This window comes from Carassius auratus, chromosome 41 (genome assembly GCF_003368295.1).
Source record: "Carassius auratus strain Wakin chromosome 41, ASM336829v1, whole genome shotgun sequence".
Classification (NCBI taxonomy): Eukaryota; Metazoa; Chordata; class Actinopteri; order Cypriniformes; family Cyprinidae; genus Carassius; species Carassius auratus.
The window spans coordinates 2668913-2684905 of NC_039283.1; the positions used below are offsets into that span (position 1 = coordinate 2668913).

The following is a 15993-nucleotide window of genomic DNA, read 5'->3' on the forward strand; positions in this document are numbered from 1 at the left end:
TACAGTAGAACCACTGATCTATATAGATCAGTGAGTAGAACCCATTCTTACATGTCACTCAGTTAAATATTCCATCAGAGAGAAATCTACTGATATTCCAATTGTCAGCATCTTTAAATAGTTCCTAAACCAATTGCTTTATTCTACATATAACATGGGTCTGAATGATTGTGGAAACTCAATTCTTGGCGATTCTTCAGCATTACTGGGATGCAAAAGTGACTGCAGCTTGAGTTCTCGTCTCAGACAGCAAGCATCACTGCTACTCTGCTCATGATCCTTCAGTCGCATCCAAGTTCACTCTAAAATGAAATTTTGTGTGCAGTTTATTTGATGAGCGCTAATGAGTATTGACTGCTCTCTCCTGAACTGCAGGATTCTCCAAAGTGGAGAAAAGCTCCACACACTACTCACACTCTCAGCCTGTGTGATCAATCTGCACCGCTGAAATTAGAAGACAGGTATAGAATCTGTCAATCGGCCTGAGGAGACAGGACAGAATGGATCCATGGAACATGTGCCATCTGACAAATGCCCTATCATGAGAGAAGAATGACCTCTTATATGTAGCACATGGATGTCTGTGACTGGCCCAGTGGAAGAACAACCTCACAATTGGCTAAAACCACAGGGATTTGAGGGCTACGACACATGCAACACATATTAACACATCACCTCAACACAGACATGCATTGTTAGTACTGACATGGAGAGTGTTGGCATCATGAGGAATGTAAAAAGGTGGAAAATGCTGTTTAAAGTGAGCCTTACCTGTGTAAGTTCAGGAATATCATTTTTGTCAATTCCCACTTGCTGTTGAAAGACAATGCAAGAATCTTTGAATCACAAATGCAATTTTGATGAACATTTTATAATTAAAGCAATGATATAAAATACATTGTTTACCTCAGCAATTTTGAGGAACTCTGAGACTCTGGTCATTCGTGTCAAGAATCTTTTATAGATTTCCAATGCATCTTTGCATTGTCCTTTCTTCATCTGGAAAAATTTCTCTGAAAGTGAACAAGGAAATTATAGTAAATTATAGTTGTGCCAAATATTGCAGATGTCAAACTAAAGACTTTGAAATCTTAATGCATTCATAAAATTCCTGAGACTTGCCTAAGAGATTAATGATGCCATCATTGTAGCAGGCATACAACTTGATCAGATCCTTGAAAAGCAACAGGAAGGCAGCGTTGATCACCCCATTGACAAGATCTTTTGGATGAACCTGAAAGTGCAGACTAAAATGTAAGCATGTGACAGATTTGTATCTTGTTAGAGTGTATCCTAACAAGGCATGATGCTAGTCAAGTTTGAACCCTGTGTAAAAGCAGCAGGGATCAAAAACAGCCAGTAATAATAACAGGAAGCAGACTCACATCAAACTCCAGCAGAGCATCAATCTGACTCTGCAGTGTGGGCATGCCTTTCAAGAGCTTGTCTGTAGACATTGTTCTCATCACACCATCAGCACTGAGAAACACACACACACACACACATTCACATGACATTCATTGCAAAGAATACATCATATGTAAGTGAACCCCAAAGAAGACTGTCAGGTATAATACAATTCTTGGGTTAATGATGTTAAATATCATATGATGTTAAGATGTTACATAAATGTTAAGATCATATGACTTTAAGTATTTTTGGGAATTTTACATATCATAATATAAACTTAATTTGTTACACTGACCATTTAAAATGAGCTCGTGAAAACTTTGAAAAATGTAAAGGAAATAGTGACCAAAGCATCTAAAATGTTGTATCTGTTTGCATTTTAATTTAAAATCTTAATGACATCTATTAAAGTATTTGGTGTTATCTAGCCATATAATGTATAAGTATATAGCAGAAATAAATTATACAGACAAATATGACCAAAGAGAGGTTGCCTTTAAGGGAACATGACTAGAAAATTAACTATTTTTAAGGTCAAAAATGATAACTATAATGATAACTGATTTAGCGGCCACATTGACACTTCAATGTTCTGTTTATTATAAGCATGTGCTGTAGTTCTGTCATCATGCAGGATTCTGTTCGGCTGTCAACATTTTTATTGTTATCACCACACTCGGAAAGTAATTCTGTTGACATCATTCCACCGTTATTCTTTTCAATTTCAATTTCAATGATTTTCTAAAGTATATCTCATTGGTTTCCTTGATGTGAATGGCCATTAGCCTCTAATCATCTGTGGGTGGGTGTTTGAGATGTTAGCTGTTAACTGTTTGTTCAGGACATCTGAGGAAGCTAAATCAGCCAATTTATGTGTTGTAGCTCTTTCACTGTGCCTGAAATGAGACGTTGGTTGCCAACATACTGTAGAGTAAGCAGTCTGTGAGTAATGCCCCATTTTACTTAACAAGGTCTCGCACACAATAGTACCGAGGGAGCAGGAAACTTGGTAAATGTAAGTGCTTTTCTAAAAAAGCATCACAAGTCTCTTTACAGCGGCTAGAGGGTGTCCTTGATTTCCCAGCTTCCCACTCAAATCTGTTATTGCTCTGTAGCGTTCCAATGCACTGGGCACTTGTTAACTCAGGGTACAGACATGTAGGAGAGGATTAATTTACCCTTTCTTCACTCGGCCAAAGTCAAAAGCCATCTGTCTGTAGGCAAACGCTTTCTCGTTCAGGTATCTGCTGTAGCGTCTGATAAATGTTGACATGTCGTAACCTGAAAGTATAAGCATTTATGAATAGATTCCTATTCATAGACATATTCAATTGGGCAGGACAACAAAGTTGACAAAACAAAAATTATCAGTGGCTAATTTAAGAACAGTGCACTTAATTATAGCTTACATAACTTTTCATGGTGATTTAATGTCAAAAAAGGAGATTTTGATCAGTATTATTTCGCTGCATGAAATAATACTTACCATGAGAGCCAGTTTTGTCCAAAAAATTACTAAGATTGAATAGGGTGTTCCTGGAGGCCAGGTACTGGATGAACCTCTGAAAATAAAAAAATAATTAAAAAAATAGCAGAGGTTTCATCAAGAAAAATCAGCACATTTGCTGCATATAAGCATTGGATACAGCCTGAATCTAAAATCTTTAAAACATGATAAATTTACTTGAGAAGCAAAACTGTATAAGACAAAACATTATTTCAGACAAATATGTTGAATTATGTTTTTGTTTTTTTCTTAGCTAATTGTCAATTTTATTATTATTATTTTAATATAAATGCTGTTAGACTTTTGCTTAAATGGAAAAAAGGTAAGCTTATAGAAAAATAAGCTTAATTTAAGGAAAAAAAATCTTAATTTTTGGTATATACTACAGAAAGCCTTATTATGTAATGCAATTTGTTTCTACAATTTGTTTCATGATTAGATTTTTTCATGTTTTACTTGAAATTGAGAGAAAAATACTGATGAAAGAAACTGATATATTGCATTTTTGTATCATGAATTCTGGGAAGAAAAAACTAAGTTATATATTATTGTATTTACTCGTGAATGATCTTTTCATTTTTTGCAAACCTATGCCAACATTACACTATCTCAGTGTGCTTTGCCATTTTCACGTCTGCCTTTCAGAGTTTAACTGATGTGTCAGCTGATCAATACAGAGGCTTGTGGAGATGAAGCTATATATAACACTTTTAATCATCTAGGTCAGAATATTAACCATTTCAAATATCCATGTGTCAGGGTAAATACTTCCCTTGTGTAAAGTATGAGACCTGTAGAGGCACATAGCCTGATGTAATAGAACACATCCTGCAGACTTTTTCCTCCATAGTGAGAGTATAAAAATCACTTCCTGTCTGAGTATCAAGCTAAACCTCTGTCTTTCCTTGCTTTCATATCCACAATAACAAATTAAACATTGGGGGAAGATTATGGAGCAGCACCTTTGTACCCTCAGAAAAAAAGCAGTCTGGCAGGTCAGTGAGGTCACATTCATAATTGAATAGCTCTCTTTAATTAGAATGCTGGGAGGTGAGCTCATCTGCTATATATTATTGCTATGACATATTTTTCCTCATTGCATATTCAGCAGAATGAAAGCCAATGCTTTTAGGACTAATCAACACTCTGTATTTTACATCCATCACTTTTAGCCAAGGATGATTTTATAGAACCCTCGTATTGAAACACCACAAGATGAACAAATCAGTCTCTTTCTGTTTAAATGTTAATCTAATCATACATCTGTTGCAACATATTTACTCAATTATCCTTAGCTGCAATTAACCATCTCCATCAAGCTCCCTCATTTCATCATCCATTCTTCTCACTCTTTAAAATCATTCTGCCTTCCACTGCTATCTGCCTTATCTCTCTCCGGTGTCTCTGTCACCACACATCACCAACCTTGACAGAAAGATAAAGAGGGAGAATGTCTCTGCTCCTATTGTGCGTCTGATGGGTGTGATAACAGCGATAAGAGACAGCCAGAGGGCGTTGAGTGCAACAGGTGGTCAGCTGTAGGGATAAGCTCCTCAGAAAATTATTCCAATTCAAGGCAAGACTTCACAAACGTTTGTTTTCACAGTTGATGAAGATTAAATATTATGCAGACCCTGCATTAACGTCTTTCAGAAAGTTGTGCTGATTATATACATATATATATATATATATTTTTTTTTTTTTTACCTTTTGAATTGCATATTTGTCTAAGTGGACCTTTGCCTCAAAAGCGTATAATTACTGAGATACAGCCCCTGTGACAACTAGCCCCAGTTTGACATATATGTACAGACAAGACTTCAGCTCAGCATATGCACCACAAACATCTATCCATAACCACACCTGACACTCTGTCTTCATAATAATAATTTCATTCAAAATATCAGGAATTAATACTCGTTTACCTCACAACTATCATATCAAGAACACTGCTTGATTCTCACCTCATTGCCATGGACCATCAGGTGGTGAGTGGCGACCAAAGCCTTGAAGACCACGATCCAGCTGGCATTTCCCGCTCTCTCAAACAGGGTATCAGCCATCTGGGGAATATTGACATTGGACTCCTGGGTTGCCTGGATCAAGTCTGCCAGGGAATATGAAATACAATATTCAGAGCTTATTTAGGTAGTACATCAAACATACTATTAAAAGACATTTACGATCAAAAGGCCAAATCAAGAGAGAGTTCACAACTTTAAGTCATTATGATTTAACTTCTCAATGTAGGTATGGCTATGGCATATAGTATCCATAAAGAGCAGCCTAGGCTTAATAATGCAGATATGAAAGGAACAGAACAGGTGATTTATTTTTACAGCACTGTCATAACATTGAATAATGCAGTGCGATGGGAATTCTGTGGTGCACCAGTGCGTGACAAAATGGCTCAATATGACATCTGACAATGCACCAAAATATTTTAAATGGGAGCATTAAACAGACATGGGGGAAAGCTAGAAAGTGAAGTAGAATAAATAGATAGACAGACAGACAGATGGTTAGTTGAAGAGTTAGACGGATATAGTAGACGGTTGGACAGCTAGACAGACCAAGAGACAGTTAGACAGACAGACTGATAGACAGTTACACTGTTAAACAGACAGGCAGTTGGATATTTGACTGTCAGTCAGATAATAAATAGTTGATATAATAGTCAGTGAGAATGCAAGACATGCAGTTAGTTACATACTAAAAGTTAGAAAGACAGCTTGTTAGACAGACAGAAAGTTAGACATAAAGACAGACAATTAAACAGACAAGCATACACAGATAATCAGGTAGACAGAAAGACGGATAAGTTTTCAAACAGAAAGACATATTTTCAGAGAAATTTCTCAGTCCTTCTCTTTTTCTTTCTGTCACACCTTCACTGCAGGAGGAAGTGTGCACACACACACACACACACAGATTTCTATCAGTATCTGTCTCTAAGGAGATTCAGACAAAGCAGCCTGCTCTCCTCCTACAGACCACACATACACCACCCATCCTTCATCATGAACTACACATCACAACACATCCTGAAACCACTGTAACAGAGTCTCAATAATTCTAATATCAGTTAATATATGATTATAATCCAATTAAGAGACTATGATGTATATTTCACAATGGAACGACTTGCAGCAGCTTCTCTCACCACATAGTAAATTATTAATTATTTAAAGGCGAAATAGGGTAGAAAAACACCAGGGGGCTGAGGGATGCAGTCACCTTGACTGAAAGAGGAAGGGTACACTCACATTCATGTACAAGAAGAGATTATATAATTGCAGAGACCACAATAACAGGGCATCCTCTAAAAAGCTTAAAAATTGAACAACACCCTGGTTTGGCACCTTAAAGCACATCATCACAGCCTGCTGGGATGTAATGTGAGATCAGAACCACCTTCATATGTCACCTGAACTAAATGATAACAATAAAAACCTAGTTGTGCCCTAGTTCTTTTTCTCACAATATGACATACTTATAGGTATGGATTTAGGATACTTAAGGTCACTGTACTAAGAATTTTTACACTGATGTTTAAATGTTTTTTTTTTGTTGAGAGAGAGAGAGAGAGAGAGAAAGAGAGAGAGAGAAAATTGCCTAAAACTAATTATAATAACATATGAGTCGTAATATAATAAAGTTTTGTGCAGTAGTATTTAAAGAAAGGACACAGTATCACTGACTTAGCCTTCGCTTCCTAAATTATTTACAAAGAGAGAAAGCTGGGTTGGAGAATCAGTTGCGCAGTCAGATATAAAGCGTCTCACGGTTCTCAATTTACACATAGTAGGAATGCTTACACATGCACAAAAAACTTTGAAAAAACAGCCAAACCAATAACTTGCTAAGCTGAAGCACTGCTCACAATACACAAATGGTATCAGAGTGCAGCAGTCACACTGTAAATGCAGTGAGATGCAGCTGCACCGTCAGCTAATCTAGCAGACTGAAAAACTACCTCTGAGCTCCCCAACTATTATTGACCATCAACTTGGCCACTCTCCCTGTTCAATAACAGGAGCAAATTACAGTATCGGTGGCAGATCCATTTGCCACACATACATTTGTTTTTCCATTGAGGCAGGACTTTCTAGTGGCTTCTATACTTTTTATTTTGAGCTAATTTTCTATCCCCTGAACCTGTACTTCCCATGACCTTTGTAACTGGTCAAAGTCAATATCCAAAAAGTCTTTCTTATTACAAAATGATAAAAATACAAGGTGTTTTTAACACCTCTTGCATATATATATATATATATATATATATATATATATATATATATATATATATATATATATATATTTAAGAAAGAAAAAAATGAATTTGTTGTCACTGTTTTGTAAAAATTCAAAATTCAAATTCATATTTTGATTTATAATAAATGTACATTCAAAGAAAATAGCTTACTTCTGCATTGCAAAATAAGGTGAATAAATGGACTGGACACCTTGAGTATAATGAAGTGACCATTAGCAGCAGAGAAATCTCTAGAACATGCACTTCATTGTTGAGTAATTGCTTCATGAATTTATACACACTGAGATAGCTATTACAAACATAACACAGGTATCATGCCATGTGTCAAAATGCACAGAGCGGTCCGTCACTTAGCCAGTAATTTTAACTCTTCTAAAGACATAAGTAGGAGGGGAGACAGACATGCTTAAACCGCCTGTTACCCAGGTAAACCAGGTCTCCTTCGTTGAATATTAAGACATGGCAACATTTAATTAAGCAATGTACACAGCCATGGAGTGAAACAAGAGGCCAGTTAAAAGCCACTTAACAGTGAGTGTCCTCCTAATAGAATAGCTAAAAACTGTAAAAGAAAACTTACTGCAGCTCTGATCTGGGTTCTGACTCAACACACGACATTATGCACAAATGCTATTGAACTTAAGAAAGACTATTTAGTTTGAACTGCAAATCTTCCAATGGGTGATTGACATTTAATCATGACAAGATCGTAAATAAGATTTTTATATATATTGTTTTGCACTAGTATATCAGTGAGCTACAAATCTAGTGGTAGTATTCTGAGTACTGTTCATTCGCTTTAGTGAATTACCAACCAGACATCGGTTATCTGTAATATATTGATAGTTTACAAACACCAAACTAGCATAAGGTGACTCTTTAGAGTTCTTGGTTGAACAAAAATTGTTTGTCCAACCTTTACAAACAATATAGTGTCTCTTCCAACTTTCTAAAGTACAACAAGGGCTTATTATCTACCTGTTTGCTGGTTTCCTGTGGTCATGTTCATGGATTAACCAGCGTCGATTGATCCCATGTGTTTCTTTAGTCATTATAGTGTTAATTATAAAAACCCACCAGTCAAAACCTGGTTACACTGACTAATGTCAGGCACAGGAAAAGGGAAATGTGTAGACTAGAAATACAGAAGAGCAAACCTGATAACTACACGACTGAAGAGGATCCGATCACAGACCAAGAAAAAATTTCCAAATAAAAGTTATGACATGAGAAGACAATAAAGACACAAAAACTGAATACTAATAATCTAAAGTGAGAAAGATTCACATTCGAATAATTAATGGCACAATCAGATATTGCTGCAACAGTGATATTTCAAACAAACACATTTCCATACAGCTCTTATTATTGTAGTGCATGCTCTGCGGCTGGGTGAGTTCTGACTAGGTTTGTGTCCAATTACTCAGAGATTGAAAAATTATGTGAAATGACTGTGTAGTTGCATTCTTTGTTAGTTAAAGCGACTTAATTGTGTGCATTATTGCATGTTGAGGATGCGAGTAACCATTGCTGAGATGTCTACTCCAAGAAGTGTCATTTTTCTATGTATTGTTATGTCATATCATAAAAGCTTGTTTAATGTCACAGAATGCTTCTGTAATTTATGCTGTCAATGAGGTGTCATGTGATACTAAACAAGCTTTTATTGCAAACTTGCACAATGACTGAGCAACCAAATATGGAGCCTGTTAAGGTACTGTACATTACAGTCAGCTTTTTATAACAAGTGATTGTCTTAAATATTTCAGACCTTAGATAACCTGGCCATGGTGCACTTATTTTATTGTTTAAGACAAGTTTAATGTTTGCATATTTTTACCAATAATCAACAGCCAAAGATGCTGTACTACTAGCTGCTTGTTTTTACAGAAATTGACGGTTTCTCCATTTCCATTCTGCAGAGCTCTGCAAACTGAGGTGCGAGATGGAATGAATTTTGGTTTTAAGATAGAGTGTGTAATAAATGAGAGCTGAATATGTGTATTTCAAAAACAAAAACAGCCATAAACCACTGCAGATGAATGAAGCCTGAAAAGCTCTATTTATTTATAGGACGCTCCCTGGAGCAAAACAACTGAGAGCCTACCCATGTGCCCTCACTGGCAAGAAGCGTGGCGATGTAGCATCTAAGAAGAAACCAGTATAAACCAGCCTGTACAGGAGAATATCTTCCTTTCTGTAGTGCAGACGTGAGGGCATATTATATCTTAACACTTTTATTTCTGCCAAAGGAAATATTTTAACATTTTACAAATATGTAAGTAAATCACATTTTACTTCCTTAAGACAATTTTGTTAATAATATTAGCAAATATATACAGTGTACATAAACAGTCTACAGTGAAATATATACAGTCTACACATATACAGTCTAATGCCCAAATACACAGAGTGCATACCCCAATAGTTTATTATAAGACTTTATTTTGCTTAATGTTTAAGTGTGATTCAATTAAAATCTATTTGCAGTAAAATCAATATGAAATCCAAACAAACCCCATTTTTTAAAGTCTCACCCTACATTTTTAAATGAAAATATACTGTCACTTTTGCTACCAAAAAGTATTTTTAATTTTCTGTCCAAATGACAAATGACTTTGCTTAGATAAATAGACATTTTATGCACCTATATTTAGGGATGCATTAATATTACTATAAGCTGGCCAGTAACCATTTTTTAAGGGAGTATTAGATGATAGCAAAGGTAATCTAAATAAATAAAACAGATGAAATAAGCATGCAGAGTTAAATCCAATATCACCCAATAAATTAAAATCTCATACCAGTCGATAATTTATATGGTATCATATGGTATATCATAGAATTTGAATGTGTGTAACACTGAAATGAGTCACTTTATGGAAGCAAAATGCTTTGCTAACATATTTCATGTTGACTGAGCATCTGACATAAGATAAACACGAAAGTGCTATTATAATCACAGTGCTCTGTTTTACCTCTCCAGATTAATCTCTAGTCACTTTACCCATTGTAACCCCCTTCCTCGTTTGAAAAAATCTAATCTCAATATTTAGCATGACATTTTTATAATCTCAGTCTGTTTGACTTCTCCTCCAATGTGAGAATCAGTAGCATCCTATGTAGCCTAATCTCTAATGGCAGACCCGGTCAAGATCCTTGCCCCCTGCTCTCCTGGGGGCCTGGCAGTCAGATTACACAGGAAACACATCTCGTCTTGCATTATTTATGGCACAGCGGTGTACTAACAGCACCCATCGATGCCATGTACACGACTGCCAGTGTGATTGTAGCCTGATTAACCCAGGCAACAAATTTAGCACTTTTCCCCATTAAGCAAGCAGCACTACAAACATCTGTGCAATGAATGAGCCGAAGAGCATCTCTCTCTCTACATTCAAGTGCAACCATGTGCATGTGCTTGTAAGAAATCATAAATTACTCATTTTGGAGTTTAAAATTAGCATGGACAATGACTAAGGCTCCAAGGACGCAATGACCTCTAAGTCAGCAGTGTAGGGGGAAGGGTGCTGGAATAACAGCAATTGGCAGAATATAAGAATTGAAGGTTTTAGTTTGGCTGCAGTGGTAGTGTCTCTGTCCAGGGTACTGAAAGCACTCTGCCAGCCACTATGACTTGTCGTGATTGGCTGAAAGCTACATTTTAATACTGTGACGTCACAGCACTGCTGATTTGTCTTTGCGAGTGGTATCAGTGCAGCACCATCTTTCACTCTTTTACTTTCACACACTGCAGACAGAGCATCAACAGTGTTGCAACATTTGATTTGTAGTTGCTAAAAGTCATGGACAGACAGAAAGAGCAAGCTAGAGTGACGCAGACGGGAAGAGACAAAGAGAAAGAAAAAGAGTGAGACGGATTCATGGAGATGCACTGAAAAATTCATCTTAGCCAGTATGCATTATTCTCCCTTGAGTAATGTGGTGAGTTTAATGTATCTCATAAGCTGACGTAAATTTTACTCTGATTAAGCTGTAAGAGAAGCTCTTTAAATCAGCACTTTGATTGAAATGACACCCTGGTGGCCTCAACAGCCTCTTTTTTCTTGTGAAAAGATTAACAATTTCCTTCTTTAGTCCCTCCCATCTAGCAGTCATATAACTCCTTATGGTTATTAGACAAAATGAATTTGTATCATAATACTGTTGATGCTTGACTCCCTGCCAATTGTCTGGCCCCACATTGCCATTCTACCTTCAGTATCCACAAATAGTATTGACAGAATGAACCAAATGCCTATGAGTATTTTTCATTCCTTTTTTCTTGACTCATCTATAAATATAAATAGTACTGCAAATATGCATCCAATTAGAATTAGATTTTAAAAACAAAGCAGGGAAACAAAATATATAATCAGCAGCCAATACAAACATCATGTTTTCATTTAATTTAGAAAATAAGCATCTTAACATTGCTAACATTTGCAGAAATTTCACCTATAAAATGCTGATATAATTGTCCAACAGCACTGGGTTGGTTCATTGTTTTGTGGTACTCTGCCATTTGCATGTTCTTATCAGTATTGGGATTTTTTTGTGAATCTTTCTGCAGGTAACATCAATAAATCAGTAGTAGGTGATGACAAGTGTCTTTATGAGTTAATCGTTGGAATCATTCATTCAACTGATTAGATCAAAATGCCAAATCATTCAAATTGGAAGATGGAGACAAGTGGCTGTCTTTGATTTATTCACTCAACTGAATCATTCAAAAACATTGGTTCAGGGACAAAACACCACCATTGTGTTACTAGAGGATGCGCTACAGTTTTGCTGGGCTTCCTTTGAAAACATTTTCATTGGTGGAGCAAACATAAAGAAACTGGCAGTAATTTACTAGCAGTAAGTTATTCAATATTAACCCCTTATTGTAAATTTCCTAAACAGTTTGTTCACATTCATGTATTAGGACATTTTTTGTTTGAATAAAGTTGTTTCAAGGTGCTATCAAATATCACACAGAGAAATATTTTGGACAAAAAGATTGTTTGTTTATTGTCAAAAGTGTAGCAATGTAATCAAAGCTCACACAAGTCACTTACAAACGGCCTTCTGTGTGAACATGCCAAATCTGAATGAACATTTAATAACTGAAGGAGAAATTTTTTATCCTCATATGAAATTCCTGATTGCATGGATTCCTGTTGAAATTACTGGATTTTGACTGGAAAATTTTATTGAACAGAAGTAATGAGCAAAAAAAGTTGTTAATTTCGAAAAGTGTTTTTAAAGTAAAGTAAGACGATGACAAGACAATGATAAGGTCAATAAATGATACATTTTTACTAAATCAAAATGCAATATCGTTGATTATAAAAGACGAGATACATTTTTTTTTTAATCTGTAGCAAAAATCTATTTTTATTTTTGTCAAAAAAAAAAACATTATTGTGGACTGCTGTATATGCCTCTACCATACAAGCTTTTATGTGTGCGGTTGCCAGATATCAAGAGTTCAAATCCGCAAATCAGTGCTACTTATATATTTTCTTTTTTTATTAGACTAACTATTAAACAGAACGACGAAAATGTGATGAAAAGTTTCCATTGACTAAAACTAAACTAAAATGCTTAGACATTTAGTCGACTAAAACTTGACTAAACAACAACATACCAAGATTGATTAAATATGATAACTATAAAAGTACATTTGACACCAGGACTAAGACTAAGACTAATTGAAAAGACTAACAGTAAAGCTAAGACTAAATTAAAAATGGCTGACAAAATAAACGCTATAGCAGAACAAGTCCATAGTAAATGTAATGATCTACATGGTTACTGCTAGGACACCTGTGTGAACTTAAGGAAAAATTACTACATGCATCCACTAATATCACCTTAATGACAGTTGGTAAGACATAATTGCAAAATTAGTAAAGAAATGTTAAGTTAGTTCTGAGAAAAGCTCAGATGTTTAAAATGATGATAAAATGTTTAAACAATCCAGGACGGATTTGGAAACAATACAAGTGAGGTGAAATAAATCATCTTATAGTCTACAAAAAATCAAAAAAATCAAGACAAGCCACGTTATTATACTGAAATGAGTGTACATTACAAAATGGGAGGTGAACTAATGATGAGTCAGAACATTAAATAGATTGCTGAGGAATTGACTGAGTGCTGAATGGTGCATACAAAATACTGAGGGGTTTGAAACAATAAATAAACAGAATAAATATGCAGCAAGGGGAGATCACATGCATCGAAACCAAAGAATAAACTTCTAACCATGTGATTTTGTCCCGAGCCACACAGTTGAATTGCTTATCCCTGATTTAACTGACTTGTTCTGATTACCCATGCTCCTCTGAGACAGATGTGGGTGTGTCACAGTGCTTAGGAGCTTGGGACACCTGCCACAAACGAAGACCTTTTGTGATGCTGATCAGGACTGTTTGAAAGCAATTGATTTAACACAATGCACCATATTTCAAAGAGAAAGTGCTCAAACTTCAGCATGAGCCCATTTTAAATGCTTTGTCCTATTTTTCATATAAATATGACATGCACTTTAATACACAAACTCTGTTTGAATTTGAAAGATTGTTTGCCTGTTTTGTGTCCAATTTCTACCAACTCCTTTTACTACCAGTGTCCTGGGTAAATAACATGCATATTTTGTCATTCCATAAAATTACTTTACATGAAACACAGTAAGACATTTAGAGTTTTACACTATAATAGAATATCAAAGGGGTGGAAAGTCTGTATCAAATTCTTTACTTAATGTTTCTGGTGACATCCTCACCTTTGACCTGAATGAGGAATGTATAATTCAGCAGGGGTGAAACTGAGAAGCAATGAAAACGGACTGGGGCTACTGAAACCATTCCAGGCCACCGGCTGCGTAAGGTTGATTACTTTAGTCTAACTCTGAATACACTTCCTATTATGCTTCCAACATGGAGTACACTTACAGTAAACTTACAGTTAGTAGTCAAAAGGTTCTAGGGTATATAGTTAGAATACCTTGGCATTCAAAGTACATATTTCTTCCTATATTGTACATGGTAGACAGATGACAGACAGACAGACAGACAGACAGACAGACAGACAGACAGACAGATAGATAGATAGATAGATAGATAGATAGATAGATAGATAGATAGATAGATAGAATTTGCCATATGAATGCATGAAATGCATTCAAACCAAATAAATTATTTTCCAAACAAATTACTTGGAAGAGTGAGAAAAATTGTCTGCTTTTTTTCTCAGGCCATACAGTGGACGGAAGCCATGTTCTCTGCTCATTCTGTCATCTCTCTGATTTGTGACAGACACATTGTGAAATGAGTGCCCATTAGTCACAGAGCAATTGCACATCTCCATTCTACAATGCTGACACAAAAACATCACCATAGGCCCATCTAACCGATTCAATGGTATCTGATGACCTTTGAAGAGCCACTGCATGATCATAATGGGCAAAGGGGGCAAATAAACCATTAATAAGTTTATGGGTGAAAAGATGGTAGATATATTTGATAGGCATGAACAAGGTAAAGAAAGGTGTAATCTTAACCTGAACCCACTTACATTCGAGATGTTTTTTTTTAGGTGCCATCACTTCATGCGTGGTCGCTTTACACACCGCACGAGCCACCTCGGATCCCGTGAGGCTGTACTGCGCCGCGGCGATGCGGTCCGTCAAAGTCTGACCCGACATCCTCCGTCCCTCGCGGATTCAAACGCTCTTATTCCCGTGTAAAGAGACGCGTCGAGATGGTCCAAAGCGTCCACAAGAATGAGGCCCTTTAAATCGGATTCTCGGCCACAGTTTCCGATATTAATATGATGTGACTGTTATCGAGACCAAGCTGAGAAAAAGACTTTACCATGGATGGTGAGCGACGGGCATATTTAAGGCAATACTAAATCATACAGAGCGAGACTTTGTGTTTACTATAATAAATATTCCAGGTCAACGCCTGAGCCGTGTATTCGCCTCGTGTGGATGCGGGAGCATATAAAAGATGCGTAATGACGATTTATAACGCAAACAGGTATTTAAAAAGAGTAAACGATGAGCATTAAGGTTATAGAAGACGATTTTTATGAAGTCTTAAAATATGTTCCTCGTTCTTTGAGCGTTGTATTGGAAGAGGCTGTCACGATGATGCTCGGCTCGACCAGTCGTCCTTCTCTCCTCCTCCAGATCAAGGATTAATCTTCCTGACAAACACCGCTCGATGTGCAGTCACCCTAACATCCAAACGGCTTGCGTTGTTCTCCTCATCTCTAAAAAAAAAACCGCTCTCCTTTCTTTTCCTTCACCCCGTGGCTATGTCCAGGTTTGGACAATTGCTGAACTAGGAGGATGACACGCAGCGATAAACGGGAAGCCGCGGTCCCAGCTGCTGGACTCAATATTTATTTATTTGTGCTATCACTCCGCCCCCACGCATGAGTCAGGTCACACGTCATTAAAACCCCAGATTGCGTTTTACCATCTGCGCTCAATGCAACTAATTGGGCTTTTTTATTGCTGTTATAACTAGTGATGGGGATTTTGATTCGTATTCGAGCCTCGAGTCTTTTCAGTCAATTCGCCCAAAAGATCCATTCAGTGGCTCTCCGTGATTGAAAGAATGTTTAATAATCATGAATTTCCTTATCACGTTTGTCATCTGCTTGTTGTGACTTTTATTAGGCTACATAAAACAACAAAATGTCATAAATAAATAAAATGTTTTATTTAAATAAAATAGGCTACTTGTCGTTTATGTTTTGTTGTACGGTCTCATTTTACACATTCTTAACCCCCTTTCCT

General features: G+C 36.4%; 1 protein-coding gene across 7 annotated transcripts in view; it reads right to left on the minus strand.

Annotated features, from left to right (window-relative positions):
- The window catches only part of LOC113059778 (clathrin coat assembly protein AP180-like), a 34947-nt gene extending 19426 nt beyond the window's left edge, over positions 1–15521 (minus strand). For all 7 annotated transcript variants that reach the window (XM_026228361.1, XM_026228363.1, XM_026228364.1 and 4 more), the window contains exons 1-8: positions 14760–15521; positions 4882–5024; positions 2897–2972; positions 2589–2691; positions 1386–1479; positions 1123–1234; positions 907–1013; positions 772–813 (exon numbers count right to left, since the gene is read on the minus strand). In XM_026228361.1, coding sequence (XP_026084146.1) covers positions 772–813; positions 907–1013; positions 1123–1234; positions 1386–1479; positions 2589–2691; positions 2897–2972; positions 4882–5024; positions 14760–14889 — 807 coding nt within the window. In that variant the 5' untranslated portion in view covers positions 14890–15521. The remainder of the gene's footprint in view (positions 1–771; positions 814–906; positions 1014–1122; positions 1235–1385; positions 1480–2588; positions 2692–2896; positions 2973–4881; positions 5025–14759) is intronic.
- Positions 15522–15993: the final 472 nt, after the last annotated feature.